Consider the following 23,321-nt stretch of genomic DNA (forward strand, 5'->3'; position numbering starts at 1 on the left):
ATTTCCAGCACAAGTCATATTGGATCTAATATCGGATCCAATAATATGTGACTCGTGAACCCGCAATTGCTAGATATGAATCAGGGTTAATAAACCGAGTTTTACCCCAAATCCATCTAATCACCGAAAACGGTACCATCTCGCTTTCAACGGTTTTCGAATTTACTGACATGTTTCTATTTTAAATTTTAAAATGGTTTTCGTGTTAACGGGTCAAGAAACACGGTTTTCGGTATTTCTTGGTGAAGTTTGGTGTACATGTTTTCAGATTTTTAAAATGCGAACTTTCGTTTTCTCGATCGAAATTTATTTTTCCTCGACGAAATTCGTTGTTTGACCCAAAAAAATTGATAATTAAAAATATGAAACATACCAAATTACTCACGAAAATATATAGTTTTTATCATAACTTTTACCTTGTTTTTTAAATTTTGAGTGGAAATAAAAAACCGGCCCAAGAATCCGGTTCTCAATCAGTTTTGTAAACCCTGAGATGAATGTGACCGTTCCAAAGACGATTACGATTTTAAATTTATATTAACTAAATTTAAATAAAAACATTTAAGATTTATGCCTTTAAATAATTTTATAATTAATCTAACATGCAACCTGATCAATTGTGCTACGCAGCATTGTGGCTATAGTTGATGCAGCCCTCCACAGGATTCTAATACACATGCATATATTTTCGGGCCACCAACAGTCACAGCAGGGGGAAATAGCAGTCGAGCTGAGCCATACTAGTGGTATCATAAATGTTAGTGTTTTATAGATTTGATTAAAATTTAAATTGTTTGAGCTTTGATGGACAATATTAAAAAAAATAAAAATGAGATTATAATTCTTTTTATGCAGAGGGGCTATATGACAAATGATTTTTAGGAACCTAAAATGATATATTATATACATAATATATACATTAGAGACAATTATAACTTATGATATGTTAATTGGCATATAGGTATAAAACCATTAATGTGAGTCTATATATACGAAAAGGCTCACGCGTCAGGATCGAATGATTGATCCTACAACCTAGCTGACGCTTCTCTTCCAATGATTACGGGCGCATGAGCCAGCATCGTTCTTTCACTTGTTGTGTGCATGGTGCTAGCATATAGGCATTGCGGTGCTTCAACCGGCATGTATGGATGGGGTGGAGATGCTTCTACTGTTGTTAGGGTGTTATCGCCAACGAATGTAAGGAGCACGTATGGATAAAGTGTTTACGAGAAGCGCACGAATGACCTCCTATGTGTTATCTACACCATGCTTACCACTATATCCTTTGAGCTTAAGAAGCAATATGAGGATGTATATGCCTACACTATGATTGTGAGACTAGAAGGCATGTTCATGAAGCAAGCAATAGTTGAGAGATATGAGATATCGAAGTCCTTATTTTCATGCAAGCTATCTGAAGAGAGTCCAACTAGTCCTCGTGTAATCAAGATGATGGGTTCCATGGAGAGCCTTATATATTTGGTTTCACTCTTCTTGATGAGCTGGCTACGAATGTGGTCCTTCAGCCTTCCACTCAAAGCTTATATCCATTTTGGTCTTTCACATGAATAGTGTCAATGTTCGAAGAAAAGCATACACTCGAATGACGGCAAAACTCCCTCTAGGATTTCATTTGTGGAAGATAGACCCACAAAGGACTCGACTTGGTGCCAACCTAACATTCTTGGGTCCCTGTGGCCAAGCCCCATGTCGACCAGACCCTGGGTTCCTATGAGTTAGGTGCCTCGCCTCGACACTCGCCAAGATGCCTCCACGGTAGGATGTCCCTAGACAGCAAAACCTATACACCATGAGAGCCCAGCCAGGTAGCACACATGGTGCCAAATAGTTAGGTAAGGCTTCTATCCATAGCTTATGGCGAGCGGCGTTGTAGTGGTCAAAAGGTATCACTGTAGCCACATCTCACTATCTCAGGCCACAAGTGTACCCGTGAGCACTATACAATGTGTGTACCTCTAGGTAGGGTGGTAATGGATCGTGATCCAAATGCTTCTTCACAAGGGTCCTAAATAGATTTTAAGTTTAAAAATTTATAGAAATAGGGTCCGATCCTAACTCGATCCAATCATTAAATTATATAGTGTAAAATTTAGAGCTCATTGTGACCCATACCTCTAGGAGATACGAACTACATCATACACGATGGCCTAGACACTCACATCTGCCACTATGACATGCCACTCCGTTGTAGCTCATTGGAGGCATGCTCCACGTGTGGTACAACAACTATGACAAGATAGGAGAGTTGGATCTCTGTTGGTAGGGCCTATTGCTCATGCACGGATGTAAATCTTTCAATTCTTAATGTATAAAAGGGAGTTATTGAGTAGTATAGAAAAAGCTTTTATCTATCTATGTTCGTATCAAAATTTAGAATAAAAAACATCTATAATATAGATCTTTTAGATGTTATTGAAGAAAAAACAAGATATAAAGAAGAGAACCTTTTAAATTAGATTATAAAATAAATGATATATATAACAGCTATATAGAGTAAAGATATGGAGGTTTTAACACATACTTAGACTATCTCCAGTAGTTTATTTATGTCCTCCTTATATTTAAACTTGATTCTAGGAATATGGCGTAGAATTGTGCACAAGATAATGTAAACTGCTGTAAGTGGTCACGGATGGATCGCGCAGTCGAAAAGCCGAAGCATGTCCACTATCCACAGCATGAGTACGGCGCACCACGCGAATTGACCCCGTGGGTCACGAGAACGAAGAGACCAGTCGGGCCCACGCAGGCAGGGGTCACGCGTTTGGAAGGCGAAACGCGATGAAATATCTACGACCAGCCCTGTCGCAGCGTCGCGTCCGTGATCCATTCCCTTCCCGCCCAACGTTGTATCCGATCCGCCTGTGACCACGGCACGGAGACACGCATGTGAGCTGCAGCGGCACGGGCATGTCCGCATGTGGGTGGTAGTGTCCAGCCGCGCATGGTTGCAGGCAGCACAGCAGTCAGCAGCGAGTGCTTCACTGGGCGGCGTAATCCAGCGAGGAAAGACGGTAGCGGATTTCCCTTCAATGGCCCTGACCCCTGATGCATACTGTACCGCACGCGATGCGGAATTTAACGGATCACGAGACCTTTTTTTTTAGGGGGACCCTTGTTGATGATGTTGACTTGTCGAGGCTTAAAGTGCCATGTCACGGCAGCATAACGCTAGTGCTCTTGACAGTTTGGGTCATATTCTCTTGCGTGTGGTTTACTCCTGTCCTGGCCTGGCCCGGCCTTCAAGAGCGAAAGGTGTTGCTAATCTGGGAATCAAGTGATTGAGTCCACGTTAAGACCGACCGCTGTCAGCGAGCTGTGCACTATATTATTCTCAGATTCGTCAACTAGGAGGGGATAAACATGAGCCTAAGCTACAGGAAACATGGCGGTGTGGATAAGTTAGGACTTGGGAGCAGAGCAGTATGTTCCCCACAGGATGCCCTGCACCTGCACCTGCACGGCCCTTGGCCCCAATACGCCAGAGCCATTCATTATCCATGTTCAAATTCGGATCATTTTCGAAGAAGTGCTCAAGTCTGCAACCCTTTTGAGATTTAATTGCTGCATCGCTACAATCGGGTCAGCTACAGATAGATTACACTACACCGGCAGCTTACACACCGGAGCGGACTCATGCACACAATACAACAGCACATCCTCGACGATATCCGCCATCTCTCTCGCATTCGAGAATGGCGCGCGCTCGCCATTGCCGTCCCCCAATCGGGATTTTATCTCGCTATTGCTACGGTACGGCCGCCGCTAGCCATTAGGTCCACGTCGCCGCGATCGGGCTGGCGACCACGTGGTGGTCGCTGGACCAGACGAGCCGCCCGAACCCGTTGGTGCCCGACGGCATCCCGCCCGCCGTGAAGCTCACCGTGTAGCTCTGCTTCTCGCCGGCCCTGCTGAAGCTCAGCGTCGACGGCTCCACGGTCACCGTCACCGGGGTGCCGCCGGCGGCGGCGCTCGCGGCCACCTTGTACGTCCCGGGCTGCCCGACGTTGGTTACCGTGCGGGTGTGCTTCGCCGTGCCGCCGGCGGCCGGGAACGCCACGGAGAAGGACGGGTAGTTGAGCGCGGTCACCGCGTAGGTGCGGTTGGCGCTGCACCCCTCGGACGCGTGCTGCCTGGTGAGCGCCGCGATCTGCGCCGCCTCGTAGTTGTTGGCGCAGAGGAAGTCCACGTAGTCCGCCGCCGCGATGTCGTACACCAGCCCCGGGTCGACGGCCTTCGCGGGGTCGACGTGGCCGGCGCCCACGTCCAGCGGCGTGGCCGGCCGCCCCGTGGCCACGTCCAGGATGCCGTTGCCGCCGCCGGGGTACTCGTTGTACGCCGTCGTCATCAGCGCCGACCGGATGGCTGCCGGGCTCCACTCCGGGTGCGCCGCGCGGAGCAGCGCGGCGAGCCCGCTCACGTGCGGGCACGACATGGACGTGCCGGAGATGATGTTGAAGCCGACGCGGCGGCCGTCGCCGGGGAGCCCCGACGGGCCGACGGACCCCGACCACGCCGCCAGGATGTTCACGCCGGGCGCGATGATGTCCGGCTTCAGGACGCTCGACGTCACAGTGTTGGGGCCCCGGGAGGAGAATGCCGCGACGACGGGAGACGGCTTGACGCCGACCTTCGTCCCGGCGAACACGATGGTGGCCGTCGCTTTCGGATCCGACATGGCGTAGTCCCTCATGGCGTTGCCGGCTTTCTCCCCCACGCCGGAGCCCGGGAGAACGTGCGCGTCGGCGACGAGCTCCTCGCCGTTGGCGGCGGTGTTGGCGAGAACCATGCCGGCGCCGCCGGCGTCTTTGACGACGAAGCCCTTCTGGACCCTGGCATTGGTGCCGCGGTCGCAAAGGACGATCTTGCCGGCCACCTTCTCCGGGATCAGGCTGCCGGACATGCAGAGCTGGCCCATGCTGCTGTTGGACGCGTTCCCCGCGTAGATGAAGGGCATCGGCGTGGTGGGCAACGGCTTGCCGCTGTACAGGGACACCCCCGTGTAGTTCTTGCCGTTGCCGAGCGTGACGTAGGCGGGGAAGTCGCGGTCGATGGTCCCGGCGCCCACGGTGGTGATCCACGGCGCGCCGTTGGACAGCGTCGCGGCGCCCGGGCCGGCATTGCCCGCGGAGCAGGACACGAAGATCCCCTTCTCCATGGCGCTGAAAGCGCCCACCGCGATGCTGTCGCGGTAGTACTCCGCCGTGCCGCCGCCAAGGGAGAGCGAGAGCACGTCGACGCCGTCCGTCACGGCGACCTCCATGGCCTTGAGGATGTCGGAGCTGAAGCACCCGCCGACCCAGCACACCTTGTACGTGGCGACGCGGGCGCGGGGCGCCATGCCCTTGGCCGTGCCGGCAGCGTAGCCGAGCAGGTCGGCGCCCTGGACGGCGCCGCCCGCCGCGGTGCTGGACGTGTGCGTCCCGTGGCCGTCGTTGTCCCTCGGCGACCGGGATTCCTTGGACGTGTCCACGGGGCCCTTGGCCGCCTCATAGCCCGTCAGGAAGAACCTCGCGCCGATGAGCTTCTTGTTGCACGCGGAGGCGTTGAAGTCGTTGCCGTCCTCGCACTTGCCCTTCCAGCCCGCAGGCACGGGGCCGAACCCGGTGTCGTCGTAGCTCGGCCTCTCCGGCCAGACGCCGGTGTCGAGCACCCCGACGACGACGTCGGTCCCGGTGCCCGACTGCGGGAACAGCGCGTCCGTGCCGTCCAGCCCCAGGAACTCGGGCGTCCGGGTGGTGTGCAGCTCGTACCGCACCTCCGGGTTGACGACGATCACCCCTGGCTGCGACTCCAGCGCCGCGGCCTCCGCGCGCGTCAGCCGCGCCGAGTAGCCGTGGAGGAGGGTGCTGTAGGTGTACAGCACGGTGGCGGCATCCGACACCGCCTGAAGCGACGCGGCGTACCATTCCTCATGCTCCGCGAACTCGTCCGGCATGGCGGAATGGGACATGTGGACGATGTAGGTCTGCCGGCCGTCTCGTCCGGCCACGGCCGCCGACGCCAAGAGCGCGGCGGCGGCGGCGGCGGCCATAGCTAAGATCACGCGTACCTCGCCATGGCGCCGCATTGTGAGTGAGCGAGTGAAGGTAACGGACGGAGTGGCGAATCTTGGCAGTGGAATTGAGCGTGTGAGAGAGGTAGATCGGGGCAGTGGTTTTATAGAATCGAGAACGGGGCCTCGAATGATTGCAACAGGACAAAGGGGAACAGATGGACCGCTGCTTCAGCGGCATCGATCGGACGGGAAGGCGTGACTGCGTGAGTGAGGAGCCGGGTGGAGAGAGAGAGAGATAGACATTAGACCGGGCCGCAGCCCGCAGTGCACATGGCTGGCCGCTTTTAACTTTTGGTTTTTTGGCATCACCGCCACATGACCGTTCCAGGAGCCAAAGATGCTGCTCGCAATCCGTGAAAGTGTTCACTCGTCCAGCGTCCAGTAGCAGCGGTCAAGAGCGGTTGCACATCGATCGTGTCCCCGTTGCCTGCGACCCGGCCCACGAGCCGGAGGACCAGGTAGAAACCGAAACCGGTGTCTGCGACTGCGATCAACGTCTCCACCTCCGTCATGGGCGGCCGCCGGGTTTCTGCCCAAGCTAATCTCTAAAGCCACAAAGAGCGGTTTCTTGAAGCTTTTCAGAGAGATAACGATAGCTTTAGATATAAAACAAGATGATGTCTCGTAATGATGCTGCTACTGCCGGACGTCGATGATGATGGTGGGAGGTGGCGGTGCCGAGCCAGCTCTTGGATGACGGCACGTGAATGAGCTTCTAGTCCCTACTGCTAGAAAACAACAATTCCTTTCGCCGCCATGTTCGGTTGCTGCCTAGCGCACGGCGGAGTCCCACGACTGCATGGGCAAACTGCTCGTCCAGATCGACGCGGACGAACGCCGCCCGGCCCTTTGGAGGAAAGCGAGCGAAAGGCGCCGTGCTTTGCTTCGCCGCGTGACGGTTCACACACTGACACGCACACCTCAGCAGTTCACATTTCACAGTTCACACACGCACATTCACACGCTGGAGCTGGAACGTGGGGGCGGTTCGCGGAAGTAACCGGCGATTTAGGTGCGGGTCTGGAAATGAACGGTGGGCCGCCTGACAATTGGGCTACGGTGGAGTGGTCCACTGGGCCCGAATTAGCCGTAGCCTGTAGGGCATCAGGCGCAGAGTCGAGTTTCGTCGACCGTTGCGGCGGCAGCGAGTTCAGGAAAAAACGATGTCGATTTTGTGTGCCTTGATATCAGATCTGCCCACCGAAACTGCATTGCCAAATAAATCGACTGTGCCTTCAACTTACCTCGGGTGTCGTGTCCAGATGGCCAACTTTGTGCAAGTGGCTTTGCACCATTGCCAGTGGCGCGCCTGCACTGGCGTGCTCTGCTGAAAGCCCACCGCCCCGGGCCATCTCCTCGAGAAATTTGCTATTTTGCCACTCTCGATTTTGGCTGCTTGTTATTATGCCATCCCGTGTCTATGACTGATGGGACCGTCTGTGTCTATGATTTGTGGGTCCGATGGCATACTGGCGAAGCCCACAAATGATAATGGCAAAATTGCCAATGGCTCCATCTCCTGCATGCCTGGAATGAATGGCACAGATGCTTCACGGCGGTGACATGCCACACCGTGCGTATTCATTCATTCATTCGTTCGTGCCGCGACGTGCCGTCGTACGCTACCCATGTCGGCGGCAGCGGTGAACATGAACACCACGACCGAATTTTTTGTATTTTGTCCCTTTCTCAAAAAAAAATTCACGTTTAGACCTTAAAAAATTTTAATGTCATTTTTGGACCCTTTGCTCGGCGCCATAGCCTATGGCACCGACGTAACACATCTCGGCGCCATAGGCTATGGCGCCAAGGTACGTGCTACGATGGCACAACCTGAACGACGTGGCGTCAACGTGGTACCGAGCTCGGCGCCAAGATCTATGGCGCCGAGCTCGGATGTGTAACAACAAAGTATGTCTAGCTCAGTCGGTAGAGTGCAATGCTTTTAACCTTGAGGTTGTGGGTTCAAGCCCCATGGTGGACGTTCAATATTTTTTTGTCTTTGTCACTATTTTTTTTGTCCATATTTTTCGTTTATGTCGCTGATTTGTCTGTCCAGATTTATTTTTCATCTAGTTTTTTTTTATTTTTATGACTGATTTATTTATTCATCTAGATATTTTTTGTTTTTGTTTTTGTTTATTCAAACTCCGTGACGCAAGTACCATGCACATAAGTAACCCACCCTATGGAAGTCGAAGTACTTTATAAAATCATCAAGTCACTGTTTATTTACACCTAGTATATTTATATTTTGGACTCTAAAACTCCAATAATCTAATGTATTCGAAATTATACTTTTAAATATTAATTAAAATTTATCATAGCTAAACCGGTAGCCGCTAACCAATGCAAGTATATTTATACTGGGAATATGTGTGCTTCTTTTTACTGGGAATATGTTATTATGTTTTTAGAATTTATGTTTAAAAGAACTCAATGAAAATATACTATTTTTATGTGGTCATGATTGAAGTAAGAGTGTTTTTATTTGATTTTTATTGTGGTTAGCTGAACAAACAAGAGAGAAAGTTGACGGCTTGCGGCCAATGTGGCACACAGCCGCTGTGCTCGCTGGATAAACAAAAAAATATGGACGGATAAACAAATCAGTCACAAAAACAAAAAATCTGGATAAGAAATAAATCTAGACGGACAAATCAGCGACATAAACGAAAAATCTGGACAACAAAAAAAAATCAGTGACAAAGACAAAAAAAGTATTAAAACATGCCCATCGTGGGGCTTGAACCCACGACCACAAGGTTAAAAACTTTGTGCTCTACCAATTGAGCTAGACAAGTCTTGTGTACATAACAGAGCTCGGCGCCAAGATCTATGGCGCCGAGCTCGGTGCCACGTCAGTGCCACGACGTCTGTTTGTGCCAGCGCAGCACGCACCTCGGCGCCATAGCCTATGGCGCCGAGCTGTGTTACCTCGGCGCCATTGGCGATGGCGCCGAGCAGAGGGTCCAAAAATGACATTAAAATTTTTTAAGGTCCAAACATGTATTTTTTTCTGGGGAAGGGCCAAAATATAAAAAATTCGGACACCACGACACGAAATAACGCGACGCAACACCCCGTGTGACCGTGTGAGAACGGGTGGATGGACGCACTGCCGCGTCGGTAATACCGACGCGGCGCCGCCGCCGGCCGTCGTCCGTCGGGCGTCGTACGCCGGGGACCATGGCGAGTGACCGATGGCGTGGCGACCTCCCTTTCGGTTTCGGGTCTCTTCGCTGGGGCGGCAGCTTTTTGTTGGGCCGCGTACAGTACTCGCGTTGCGTCGGATCGGAGTGTCAGAGAACGTGCCCGTGACTGACGGACTCTGGCGACGGAGGGCAAGGCCGGCTGCGGCTGGGCATGCGGATACGGGCAACGTGTGCAGCCGCGGGACCGCGGCGGTCAGCACTCAGCAGACAGCGACAGAGGCACGCGGGCGGTCAGGGCTTGCGCCCCGAGGGAGACGGCACGGCAGCCATAGGCCGTAGGAAAAAAGCGTGGTATGCGTATGGGTAATGGGTGGCTGTGGGCCTGTGGCTCTCGTTCTTTTCGTCGTTCGTTTTCTCTGCGCGACTGCAGATGGATGGGCCGCACACGTGCTCCATCGAACCGGTACAGCAGAGCCCTTTGGTACCGTGGTCGTTGGTCAAAACTAGGAATCGATGTTTAGTTTTTTTATTCTTCTTTTCTCGATTGCGAATAAGTAAAATGTAGAATTTAATATGTAAATTTATATTTTTGTTTTTTTATCATTGAGTTACTTAAGATTCATAATTTTTTTTAAAAAAAATTCAATTTTTTTGTTCTAGGAAAAAAAATATGCACACAAAAAATATACAGTATTTTATTCTTGTCTCTCATAGTATTCTTAATAATATGACTAAAGATTAGCATCAAATTTTATATATGTCTATATTAAAATATTGAATTTATATGTTTAGAATATATCTCTATTCAAAATTGTAACAGGGTTATTAGTTTGTTTCTCACGTGAGCTTCCAGACCCAGAGAAACAAAAAAAAACCGTTTCTTCTAGGGATGGCAACGAATCAGATTCGGATCGGATATTGTAAATATCCGTCCGCAACCATATCCGCGGTTGCTACCAATATCCGCCCGCGACCGTACCCACGGGTAGAAATTTATATCCATGCCCGTGCCCATCGGATTTCGGACGGGTTTCGGATATCCATCGGATAATGACAGACACAATCATTTATACAATATTTCAATAACATAATTAGTCAAATTTCTTCCCAATTCACCATCATATACAATTAAAACTTAATAAAAGAATTATTATGGGCCTGTGAGCCTCGGTTAGGAGCACTAGAGCTTGGAAGGGCCAGCCGTTAGTGGTGCTACGGTCTCTGAGACTTGGAAGGGGCCACGAGGCACAACGTAGGAAGCCAGCAATGCTATAAGGGGCAGTCAACAGTGGGAAATTAGGACCGTTAGGCGTGGGGTTTATGGTGTTAGGATTTGTTCTTTGCTATGTAATATGTGCTAGGCCAAAAAATACACTATGGGTCGATTTCGGATATCCAACGGATAACCCGCGGGTAGAAGGTAATATCCTAATCCGTGCCCGCCCGACTTCGGATCGGATTCGGATCTGACCCACGGGTCAAAACATGTATCCATATCCGGCTCCGTCGGGTCGGATATCCGGCGGATATCCATATCCACGGGTCAAATTGCCATCCCTAGTTTCTTCATAGCCTAGCTCACCGCAAGATGCTCTATCCCATGGTGACGGGAACGGGAACACAGCCAACCAAACATTATCTCTCGACACGCTAAACGCACAGGCTTTGATCACATGAATATTCTCCGTTCCCAAAATCACAACTCAACTCAAGTGCTCTAGCAACTCTCTTGCTATTCTAACTCTCAAAAGATGTTTATACTAAACACCTTTCTATTTTTTTAGCACTTGGATGTCTTGTATGATTTGAAGAGGATCCCTTCACCTGCACGTGATGTTTCTTAGCTCATTGATTGAGTGTGACCAATTGGGTGGTATAGGCTCCCCACTCAAATATAGTCGTTTAAACCTATTTATAAATTTACATACTTTTCTGGACATGTCTGGTGATGCATCGAACATATCTGATGTCGTTTGAGAATTAACTGTTGGATAAAATTGTCAGGCCATCAGTCTTTCAGAGTCCACCTGACATGCTAGTGTGCCATTAGACATGCCATGTCAGATAGCCATTAAGCCATCTCACATATGACGGACGTGTCTCGCGCGGATCACGCGGCCGACAGTTGGCCCGGCCGACCGTTGGCTCAAGTTCGGTGAATTTTAGCCGTACGCCGTTAATCACTTCCCGAGAGCAGCAAGTTCGCCTGAGCCAGCCTGGCGCACCGGACACTGTCCGGTGCACCACCGGACAGTCCGGTGCACCCAGACAGAGCTGACTTTGGCTGAACAAAGCCATCTTTAATTTCAACTTGATTTTTCCTGTTTCCAGCACTTCGACACAATACATTAGTCTCTAAAACAATGTACTAAGTCTGAGAAACATACCTTTATACTTGATTTGTACTTTGTCCACCATTTAACACTTAGGCACTTGTGTTGGACACTAAATCACCAAAATACTTAGAAATGGCCCAAGGGCACATTTCCCTTTCAATCTCCCCCTTTTTGGTGATTTATGCCAACACAACATAAAGCAAGTAGAACAAGTTCAAAATCAATTCAAATAAGAACTCAAAATTGTTTTGATTCATATTTGACATATATGGATCATTCTTTGCCACCACTTGGTTTGTTTTTGCAAATCAAACTCAATTTCCTATCTCTAAGTAAAACACACATGTTGAAACATAAAGAGAGATATTTCACGAGAAATTGATCAAGGATTCAAAAACTCCCCCTTTTTCCATAATTAAGCCTTCTTCCCACAAGAGACCAACTTTGGACAATAAGAGAGCAAACAAGAGTATTTTGACAAACAAAAACTCCCTCTTTTTCCATAATTAAGCCTTCTTCCCACAAGAGACCAACTTTGGACAATAAGAGAGCAAACAAGAGTATTTTGACAAACAAAAACTCTAACTCTACTATTTTCAAAATTCACAAGTGGTAGTTGATCCATTTCTTGCTTTGGCCTTATTTTCTCCCCCTTTGGCATCAAGCACCAAAACAGGATCAATTTTGGCCCTTTTAACCCCATTGCCTCACCAAAATCTTCAACTAAGAGTAAAAAGGCAATAAGAGCATAAGGATGAACTTGAAATAAGTTACTCTTTCATCGGAGTGCAGTGGAAGTCTTGCATGGTCCAAGTCCACCTTTTCCCTTTCAAACCTCCTTTGAGACTAAATTAAGCAAACTCAAGCACACAGTTAGTCTCAAAGGGTCAAGTTGTAGCACATCTCCCCCTAAATATGTGCATCACTTGCAAGTGGACTTGTGAGGTCCGGGGAGTGGTTATACAACTTGAGCACCATAAAACAACAAAATGCTTAAGGAATATGATCAAGGCAAAACGCACATGTATGCTATAAATCAATCCAAGTTCCGCGAATCTAAGACATTTAGCTCACTACGCAACTTGCAAAAGGTCTGCTCATCTAAAGGCTTGGTAAAGATATCGGCTAGCTGGTTCTCGGAGCTAACATGAAACACTTCGATATCTCCCTTTTGTTGGTGGTCTCTCAAAAAGTGATGCTGGATGTCAATGTGCTTTGTGCGGCTTTGTTCAACAGGATTATCCGCCATGCGGATAGCACTCTCATTATCACATAGGAGTGGGACTTTGCTCAGATTGTAGCCAAAGTCCCGGAGGGTTTGCCTCATCCAAAGTAGTTGCGCACAACACTGTCCTGCGGCAACGTATTCGGCCTCAGCGGTGGATAGGGCAACAGAAGTTTGTTTCTTAGAACTCCATGACACCAGGGACCTTCCTAAGAATTGGCACGTCCCCGACGTACTCTTCCTATCGACCTTACATCCAGCATAGTCAGAGTATGAATATCCAATCAAGTCAAAGGTAGACCCCTTTGGATACCAGATCCCGAAGCAAGGCGTAGCGACTAAATATCTAAGAATTCGCTTCACCGCCACTAAGTGACATTCCCTTGGATCGGATTGAAATCTAGCACACATGCATACGCTAAGCATAATATCCGGTCTACTAGCACATAAATAAAGTAAAGACCCTATCATAGACCGGTTAGGCCTGGGCATTCGGTTCTTCGGTTCGGTTCGGTTCCTCGGTTCTTGTAGAAATTCGGTTCTTCAAAAACTAGAACCGAAATAGCAAGATAAAGAAATCAGAACCGACTAGTTCGGTTCTCGGTTCTTCGGTTCGGTTCCTCGGTTCTAACCGAACTGTAACAGCCACTCTAAAATTATGAATAACGACAACTTTTGTGAGAAATTTCAGCAACATCTCCCCACAAACAACAACAAGTGCACAATGACTATAATTTCATAGATAATACATGGATGATTAGAGGTTCAACATAAGTCAATAACACAACATCCGAAGTTACAAACACATGTAACAAATTGAATCTAATACTTTTGGGTTTTTCGGTTCTTTCGGTTCTTTGGAGTGCAGAACCGAAAATATCTCATTTATTTCGGTTCTAAAAAAAACCAGAACCGAAATTCATAACGGTTCCTTCGGTTCGGTTAGTTCGGTTCCGGTTCTCGGTTATTTCGGTTCGGTTTCTCGGTTCCGGTTCTTTTTGTCCAGGCCTAAGACCGGTATGCCTTTTGATCAACGGACTTACCTCCTTTGTTGAGGTCGGTGTGTCCGTAGGTTCCCATTGGAGTCTTTGCGAGATTGGCGTCCTTCATCCCAAACCGCTTGATCAAGTCTTGTGTGTACTTCGTTTGGGAGATGAAGGTCCCATCCTTGAGTTGCCTCACTTGGAACCCAAGGAAATAGCTTAACTCGCCCATCATCGACATCTCAAACTTTTGAGTCATCACCCTGCTAAACTCTTCACAAGACTTTTGGTTAGTAGAACCAAATATTATGTCATCGACATAAATTTGGCACACAAAAAGATCACCATCACATGTCTTAGTAAAAAGAGTTGGATCGGCTTTCCCAACCTTGAAAGCATTAGCAATTAAAAAATCTCTAAGGCATTCATACCATGCTCTTGGAGAGCCATTAGTCTCATCAAACACAACGTCGCTAGAGACTTCAACCAAACCCGATGATTTGTTGAAGACCCTATACGCCTTTGTATTTGAGTCATAACCTAACAAAAACCCTTCTACGGCTTTGGGAGCAAATTTGGAATTCCTACCCTTCTTCACTAGAATGTAGCATTTACTCCCAAAAACACGGAAATACGAAACATTGGGTTTGTTACCGGTTAGTAGCTCATACGAAGTCTTCTTGAGGAGGCGATGAAGGTAGACCCAGTTGATGGCGTGGCAAGTCGTGTTCACGGCTTCCGACCAAAAGCGCTCGGGGGTCTTGAACTCTCCAAGCATCGTCCTCGCCATGTCTATAAGCATCCTGTTCTTCCTCTCTACCACACCATTTTGCTGTGGTGTGTAGGGAGCGGAGAACTCGTGCTTGATTCCTTCCTCCTCAAGATACTCCTCCACTTGAAGGTTCTTGAATTCGGACCCATTGTCGCTTCTGATCTTCTTCACCTTGAGCTCAAACTCGTTTTGAGCTCTCCTTAGGAAGCGCTTGAGGGTCCCTTGGGTTTCAGATTTATCCTGCAAAAAGAATACCCAAGTGAAGCGGGGAAAATCATCAACTATAACAAGACCATACTTACTTCCTCCTATGCTTAGATAGGCGACGGGTCCGAAGAGGTCCATATGAAGTAACTCCAGGGGTCTTGATGTTGTCATCATATTTTTGGCTTGATGAGAGCTTCCCACCTGTTTCCCTGCTTGACAAGCTGCACAAGGTCTATCTTTTTCGAAGGTAACATTAGTTAGACCTATCACGTGTTCTCCCTTTAGAAGCTTGTGAAGGTTCTTCATCCCCACATGTGCTAAGCGGCGATGCCACAGCCAGCCCATGCTAGTCTTAGCAATTAAGCATGCATCTAGACCGGCCTCCTCTTTTGCAAAATCAACTAAATAGAGTTTGCCGTCTAATACACCCTTAAAAGCTAATGAACCATCACTTCTTCTAAAGACAGACACATCTACATTTGTGAATAGACAATTATATCCCATATTACATAATTGACTTACAGACAACAAGTTATATCCAAGCGACTCAACTAAGAACACATTAGAAATAGAGTGCTCGGATGAAATAGCAATTTTTCCTAACCCTTTCACCTTGCCTTGGTTCCCATCACCGAATACGATTGAATCTTGGGGATCCTTGTTCTTGACGTAGGAAGAGAACATCCTCTTTTCCCCCGTCATGTGGTTTGTGCATCCGCCGTCGATAATCCAGCTTGAGCCCCCGGATGCATAAACCTGCAAGGCAATTTAGGCTTGGGTCTTAGGTACCCAACTCATGTTGGGTCCTACAAGGTTAGTCACAATTGTCTTAGGGACCCAAATGCAAGTTTTATCTCCCTTGCATTTTGCCCCTAATTTTCTAGCAATTATCTTCCTATCCTTTCTACAAATAGCAAAGGAAGCATTTGAAGCATGATAAATTGTAGAAGGTTCACTATTTGTTTTCCTAGGCATATGAACAACATTTCTTCTAGACATGTGATTAATAGCATTTCTCCTAGCTAAATTTCTACCATGCATATAGGAAGAACTTGAAGCAAATATTGCATTTGAACCATAAGCATTACAACTCCTATCATGATGAACATTTCTAGTAAATTTCCTGTCATGGTATAGGAAAGCATGGTTCTTTTGCACACTATTTGCTATAGGAGCCTTCCCTTTCTCCTTGGCGGAGATGGAAGCCTTATGGCTTGTTAAGTTCTTGACTTCCCTCTTGAAGCCAAGACCATCCTTAATTGAGGGGTGTCTACCAATTGTGTAGGCATCCCTTGCAAATTTCAGTTTTTCAAATTCACTCTTGCTAGTCTTAAGTTGGGCATTAAGACTAGCCACTTCATCATTCAATTTAGAAATTAAAACTAGGTGTTCACTACAAGCATCAACATTAAAATCTTTACACCTAGTGCAACCTACAACATGTTCTACACAGGATGTTGATTTATTAGCTATTTCTAACTTAGCACTCAAATCATCGTTTATGCTCTTTAAACTAGAAATAGAGTCATGGCATGTAGACAATTCACAAGAAAGCATTTCATTCCTCTTTATTTCTAAAGCAAGGGATTTTTGAGCTTCTACAAACTTATCATGTTCATCATATAAGAGATCCTCTTGCCTTTCTAGCAATCTATTCTTATCATTCAAAGCATCAATCAATTCATTTATTTTATCAATCTTAGTTCTATCAAGGCCCTTGAATAAACTAGCATAGTCTATTTCATCATCATCACTAGACTCATCCTCACTGGAAGAAGCATAAGTGGATTTTCGAGAGTTTACCTTCTTCTCCTTTGCCATGAGGCATGTGTGACGCTCATTGGGGAAGAGGGATGACTTGTTGAAGGCGGTGGCGGCGAGTCCTTTGTTGTCGGAGTCGGACGAGGAGCAATCCGAGTCCCACTCCTTTCCAAGATGTGCCTCGCCCTTTGCCTTCTTGTAGTTCTTCTTCTTTTCCCACTTTCCACTCTTCTTTTCCTGGTCACTATCATTATCAGGACAATTAGCAATAAAATGACCAATCTTACCACATTTGAAGCAGGAGTGCTTCCCCTTCGTCTTGTTCTTGTTGGGGTGCTCCTTGCGACCCTTTAGCGCCGTCTTGAATCGCTTGATGATGAGGGCCATCTCTTCATCATTAAGCCCGGCCGCCTCAACTTGCGCCACCTTGCTAGGTAGTACCTCCTTGCTCCTTGTTGCCTTGAGAGCAATAGTTTGAGGCTCTTGGATCGGGCCATTTAATGCATCATCGACGTATCTAGCCTCCTTGATCATCATCCGTCCGCTTACGAACTTTCCAAGGATCTCCTCGGGCGTCATCTTCGTGTACCTAGGATTCTCACGAATATTGTTCACAAGATGTGGATCAAGGACGGTAAAGGACCTTAGCATTAGGCGGACGACGTCGTGGTCCGTCCATCGCGTGCTTCCATAGCTCCTTATCTTGTTAATGAGGGTCTTGAGCCTGTTATACGTCTGGGTTGGCTCTTCCCCTCTTATCATCACGAATCTCCCGAGTTCGCCTTCCACCAACTCCATCTTGGTGAGCATGGTGACGTCGTTCCCCTCATGTGAGATCTTGAGGGTATCCCATATCTGCTTGGCATTGTCCAAGCCGCTCACCTTATGGTACTCGTCCCTGCACAATGAGGCTAACAACACAGTAGTAGCTTGTGCATTTTTATGAATCTGTTCATTTATAAATAAAGGACTATCCGAGCTATCAAATTTCATTCCACTCTCTACTATCTCCCATATACTAGGATGAAGAGAGAACAGGTGACTACGCATTTTGTGACTCCAAAATCAGTAGTCCTCTCCATCAAAATGAGGAGGTTTACCAAGTGGAATGGAAAGCAAATGTGCATTTGAGCTATGCGGAATACGAGAATAATCGAAAGAGAAGTTTGAGTTAACCATCTTCTTTTTCTCGTAGTTGTTGTCGTCATCCTTTTGGGAAGAAGAGGACTCGTCGCTGTCGTCGTAGTAGACGATCTCCTTGATGCGCCTCGTCTTCTTCTTCTTCCCATCTCTTCGTTTGTGGCCCGAGCCCGAGTCGGTAGGCTTGTCATCTTTAGGCTCGTTGACGAAGGACTCCTTCTCCTTATCATTGATCACAATCCCCTTGCCCTTAGGATCCATCTCTTCGGGCGGTTAGTCTCTTTCTTGAAGAGAACGGCTCCGATACCAATTGAGAACACCTAGAGGGGGGGGGGTGAATAGGTGATCCTGTAAAAACTTGAAACTTAATCCACAAAAATTGATTAGGAGTTAGCACAATTAAGCCAAGTGGCTAGAGAGGAGAGCTTGCACAACACGATAACCACAAAGAGATCAACACAGAGATGGCACATTGGTTTATCCCGTGGTTCGACCAAGTCCAACACTTGCCTACTCCACGTTGTGGCGTCCCAACAGACGATGGTTGCAATCAACCCCTTTCAAGCGGTCCAAAGACCCACTTGAATACCACGGTGTTTTGCTTTCACTTTACTTTATCCCACTTGCGAGGAATCTCCACAACTTGGAGCCTCTCGCCCTTACACTTGATGGTCACAAAGAAGCACAGAGTAAGGGAGGGATGAGCAACGCACACAAGACACAAAATCACAGACCAACACGCACACAAGTCGCAACAAAAGCTCACAACACAACTCAGCGAGTTCACAACTCCTCTAATTGCTATCACAAAGAATCAAATACGCGGAATCGAAGTCTTGGTGCTTATGAATGCTTAGAGAATGCTTGATGATCTCCTCCATGCGCCTAGGGGTCCCTTTTATAGCCCCAAGGCAGCTAGGAGTCGTTGAGTGCATTCCAGGAAGGCAATTCTTGTCTTCTGTCGCCTGGCGCACCGGACAGTCCGGTGCACCACCGGACACTGTCCGGTGCGGATCTCTTTCCTTATTTGGCGAAGCCGACCGTTGGAGCTTTGGAGCCGTTGGCGCACCGGACACTGTCCGGTGCCCCCTTCCGACCGTTGGCTCGGCCACGTGTCTCACGCGGATCATGCGGCCGACCGTTGGCCCAGCCGACCGTTGGCTCACCGGACAGTCCGGTGTACACCGGACAGTCCGGTGAATTTTAGCCGTACGCCGTTAATCACTTCCCGAGAGTAGCAAGTTCGCCTGAGCCAGCCTGGCGCACCGGACACTGTCCGGTGCACCACCAGACAGTCTGGTGCACCCAAACAGAGCTAACTTTGGCTGAACAAAGCCATCTTTAATTTCAACTTGATTTTTCCTATTTCCAGCACTTAGACACAATACATTAGTCTCTAAAACAATGTACTAAGTCTGAGAAACATACCTTTATACTTGATTTGTACTTTGTCCACCATTTAACACTTAGGCACTTGTATTGGACACTAAATCACCAAAATACTTAGAAATGGCCCAAGGGCACATTTCCCTTTCATTAAGAAAACACAATTCTAATCCCCGTGCCAACTCCTGTGAGGTGGCTCGGACGACACCAAACCCTAATCGATGTCGTCCCTTCCCTCCTCGCCTTGTCGTCACCAGATTAATTAATCGAAAGTCCCGAACAACTTTATGAGGATGCTGGTGGCAGTATCTTCCTTGAGTGGTCCGACTTGGTTTAGCCCGGTCCGAGCGAGGCCCAAACCGTCCACCGGACCCGTTTCGGTCCAACCCAATCACCGTATCGTGCCCGAGCCTTTTAGTACGTCATGGAGGGCTTGAAAGGGAAATGTGCCTTTGGGCCATTTCTAAGTATTTTGGTGATTGAATGCAAACACAAGTGCTTAAATGTGAAAATATGCCCATGGATGAACAAAGTGCAAATCACAAGTTAAGGTATGTTTCTAAGCCTTAGTACATTGTTTTTGTGTACTAATATCTTGTCTAAGTGTTAGAAACAGATAAAAGAAGAGAAGAGAAGACTTGGCTATGTACAGCCAAGGGGCTGTTTCGGTCTGGGACACCGGACTGTCCGGTGGTGCACCGGACAGTGTCCGGTGGTGCACCGGACAGTGTCCGGTGCGCCAGGCTCCCTCGGCCGAAGAGCCCGCTCTCGGGAATTGGCTGACGGCGTACGGCTAAAATTCACCGGACTGTCCGGTGTGCACCGGACTGTCCGGTGAGCCATCGGTCGGCCAGGGCCAACGGTCGGCCGCGCGATCAGCGCGTGACACGTGGTCTGACCAACGGTCGGAAGGAGGCACCGGACTGTCCGGTGTGCACCGGACTGTCCGGTGCGCCAGATCTGCAACGGTCGGCAACGGTCGGCTGCGCCCGTTAAGGAAAGAAATCGGGCACCGGACAATGTCCGGTGTGCACCGGACTGTCCGGTGCGCCCGACGACAGAAGACAGAGATGGCCTTCCTGATTTGTTCCTAACGGCTCCTAGATGCCTTGGGGCTATAAAAGGGACCCCTAGGCGTATGGAGGAGAACACCAAGCATTCCTACAACCTTTCTAAGCACCAAGACATTGATCTAGCGCATTCGATTCATTGTGATAGCATATAGAGCTCTTGTGGAGTTGTGTACTCTTTGAGTTGTGTTGCGAGCTCTTATTGCTGCTTGTGTGCGTGTTGCTCTGATCTTTTGAAGTCTTGTGTGCGTTGCTCATTCCCTCCCTTGCTCCGTGATTCTCTGTGAACATCTTTTGTAAGGGCGAGAGGCTCCAAGTTGTGGAGATTCCTCGCAAACGGGATTGAGAAAAGAAAAGCAAGAACACCGTGGTATTCAAGTTGATCATTGGATCACTTGAGAGGAGTTGAGTGCAACTCTCGTCCGTTGGGACGCCACAACGTGGAGTAGGCAAGTTTTGTACTTGGCCGAACCACGGGATAACCACCGTGTCATCTCTGTGATTGATTTCTTGTGGTTATTGTGTTTTGACTCCTCTCTAGCCACTTGGCCATAATTGTGCTAACACTTAACAAGTTTTTGTGGCTTAAGTTGAAGTTTTACAGGATCACCTATTCACCCCCCCTCTAGGTGCTCTCAATTGGTATCAGAGCCGTTCTCTTCAAGAAAGGGACTGACCGCCCGAAGAGATGGATCCTAAGGGGAAGGGAATTGTGATCAACGACAAGGAGAAGGAGTCTTTCGTCAATGAGCCAAGGGATGACAAATCCAACAACTCGGGCTCGGGAAACAAGAGGGAAAAGAAGAAGAATTACAAGAAGGCCAAGGGCGAGGCGCATCTCGGCAAGGAGTGGGATTCGGATTGCTCCTCCTCCGACTCCGACAATGAGGGACTCGCCGCCACTGCCTTCAACAAATCGGCTCTCTTCCCCAACGAGCATCACACTTGCCTCATGGCAAGGGAAAAGAAGGTAATCACTCGTAATGCTAATACTTATGATTCTTCTAGTGATGATGAATCTAGTGAGGATGAAATTGATTACTCTAGTTTATTCAAGGGACTGGATAGAACTAAGATAGCTAAGATTAATGAGCTGATTGATGCCTTAAATGAAAAGGATAGAATCTTAGAGAAACAAGAAGACCTTTTATATGAAGAGCATGATAAATTTGTTAGTGCTCAAAATTCACTTGCTCTAGAAGTTAAAAGAAATGGAATACTTTCTTGTGAACTTTCTACTTGTAATGAAACCATTTCTTCTTTAAAAGGTGAAATTAATGTTTTAACTGCTAAACTAGAAGTAGCAAGTAACTCTTGTGTTGAAAATATTACAATTTGCACTAGGTGCAAGGATTTTGATGTTAATGCTTGTAGTGAACACTTAGTTTCAATTTCAAAACTAAATGATGAAGTGGCTAGTCTTAATGCTCAACTTAAGACTAGCAAAAGTGATTTTGAAAAACTAAAATTTGCTAGGGATGCCTACACGGTTGGTAGACACCCCTCAATTAAGGATGGACTTGGCTTCAAGAGGGAAGCCAAGAACTTAACAAGCCATAAGGCTCCCATTCCCGCCAAGGAGAAAGGGAAGGCCCCTATGGCTACTAGTGCTAAAAGGAACCATGCCTTTTTGTATCATGATAGAAGACAAACTAGAAATGTAAATAGAAGTTATGATGCTTTTGATTCATATGTTTATGATTCTCATGCTATGTTTGCTTCTAGTTCTTCATATGTGCATGATAGGAATGTTGGTAGAAGGGATGTTGTTCATAATATGCCTAAAAGAAATGTTGTTAATATTCCTAGGAAATTTAATGAACCTTCTACAATATATCATGCTTTGAATGCTTCCTTTGCAATTTGTAGAAAGGATAGAAAAGTAATTGCTAGGAAGTTAGGGGCAAGATGCAAGGGAGACAAAACTTGCATTTGGGTCCCTAAGAATATTTGTGCTAACCTTGTAGGACCCAACATGAGTTGGGTACCTAAGTCCCAAGCCTAAATTTGCCTTGCAGGTTTATGCATCCGGGGGATCAAGTTGGATTATCGACAGCGGATGCACAAACCATATGACGGGGGAGAAGAATATGTTCACTTCCTACGTCAAGAATAAGGATTCCCAGGATTCAATTATATTCGGTGATGGGAATCAAGGCAAGGTAAAAGGGTTAGGTAAAATTGCAATTTCTAATGAGCATTCTATCTCTAATGTATTTTTAGTAGAAAGTCTTGGATATAATTTGCTATCTGTTAGTCAATTATGTCATATGGGGTATAACTGTCTATTTACAAATGTAGATGTGTCTGTCTTTAGAAGAAGTGATGGTTCACTAGCTTTTAAGGGTGTATTAGACAGCAAACTTTATTTAGTAGATTTTGCAAAAGAAGAGGCCGGTCTAGATGCATGCTTAATAGCTAAGACTAGCATGGGCTGGCTGTGGCATCGCCGCTTAGCACATGTGGGGATGAAGAACCTTCACAAGCTTCTAAAGGGAGAACACGTGATAGGTTTGACTAACGTGCATTTCGAAAAAGATAGACCTTGTGCAGCTTGTCAAGCAGGTAAACAAGTGGGAGGAGCGCATCACAGCAAGAACGTGATGACCACTTCAAGACCCCTGGAGCTGCTACATATGGACCTCTTCGGACCTGTCGCCTATCTGAGCATAGGAGGGAGTAAGTATGGTCTAGTTATTGTTGATGATTTTTCCCGCTTCACTTGGGTGTTCTTTTTGCAGGATAAGTCTGAAACCCAAGGGACCCTCAAGCGCTTCCTCAGGAGAGCTCAAAATGAGTTTGAGCTCAAGGTGAAGAAGATAAGGAGCGACAACGGGTCCGAATTCAAGAACCTTCAAGTGGAGGAATTTCTTGAGGAGGAAGGGATCAAGCACGAGTTCTCCGCTCCCTACACACCACAGCAAAATGGTGTGGTAGAGAGGAAGAACAGGACGCTAATCGATATGGCGAGGACAATGCTTGGAGAATTCAAGACCCCCGAGTGTTTCTGGACGGAAGCCGTGAACACGGCTTGCCACGCCATCAACAGGGTCTACCTTCATCGCCTCCTCAAGAAGACTTCGTATGAGCTACTAACCGGTAACAAACCCAATGTATCTTACTTTCGTGTATTTGGGAGCAAGTGCTACATTCTAGTGAAGAAAGGTAGAAATTCTAAGTTTGCTCCCAAAGCTGTAGAAGGGT

The 23,321-nt window shown here is 47.5% G+C and overlaps 1 protein-coding gene and 1 non-coding gene across 2 annotated transcripts; both read right to left on the bottom strand.

The window, feature by feature from the left end:
• Positions 1–3,542: 3,542 nt before the first annotated feature.
• Positions 3,543–6,323, bottom strand: LOC100285096 (uncharacterized). The gene has a single exon (NM_001157991.2). It carries the CDS (start codon positions 6,092–6,094, stop codon positions 3,797–3,799), a length of 2,298 nt encoding a protein of 765 aa, NP_001151463.2. The 5' UTR covers positions 6,095–6,323; the 3' UTR covers positions 3,543–3,796.
• Positions 6,324–8,813: 2,490 nt separating this feature from the next.
• TRNAK-UUU (transfer RNA lysine (anticodon UUU)) lies at positions 8,814–8,886 on the bottom strand. The gene has a single exon. It is a non-coding gene; the product is annotated as a tRNA-Lys (tRNA).
• Positions 8,887–23,321: the final 14,435 nt, after the last annotated feature.

Source organism: Zea mays, chromosome 1, assembly GCF_902167145.1.
Source record: "Zea mays cultivar B73 chromosome 1, Zm-B73-REFERENCE-NAM-5.0, whole genome shotgun sequence".
Lineage (NCBI taxonomy): Eukaryota > Viridiplantae > Streptophyta > Magnoliopsida > Poales > Poaceae > Zea > Zea mays.

Excerpts from the sequence above, each read along its gene's own strand:
- LOC100285096 (NM_001157991.2), bottom strand. The coding sequence starts at position 6,094 with ATGCGGCGCCATGGCGAGGTACGCGTGATCTTAGCTATGGCCGCCGCC.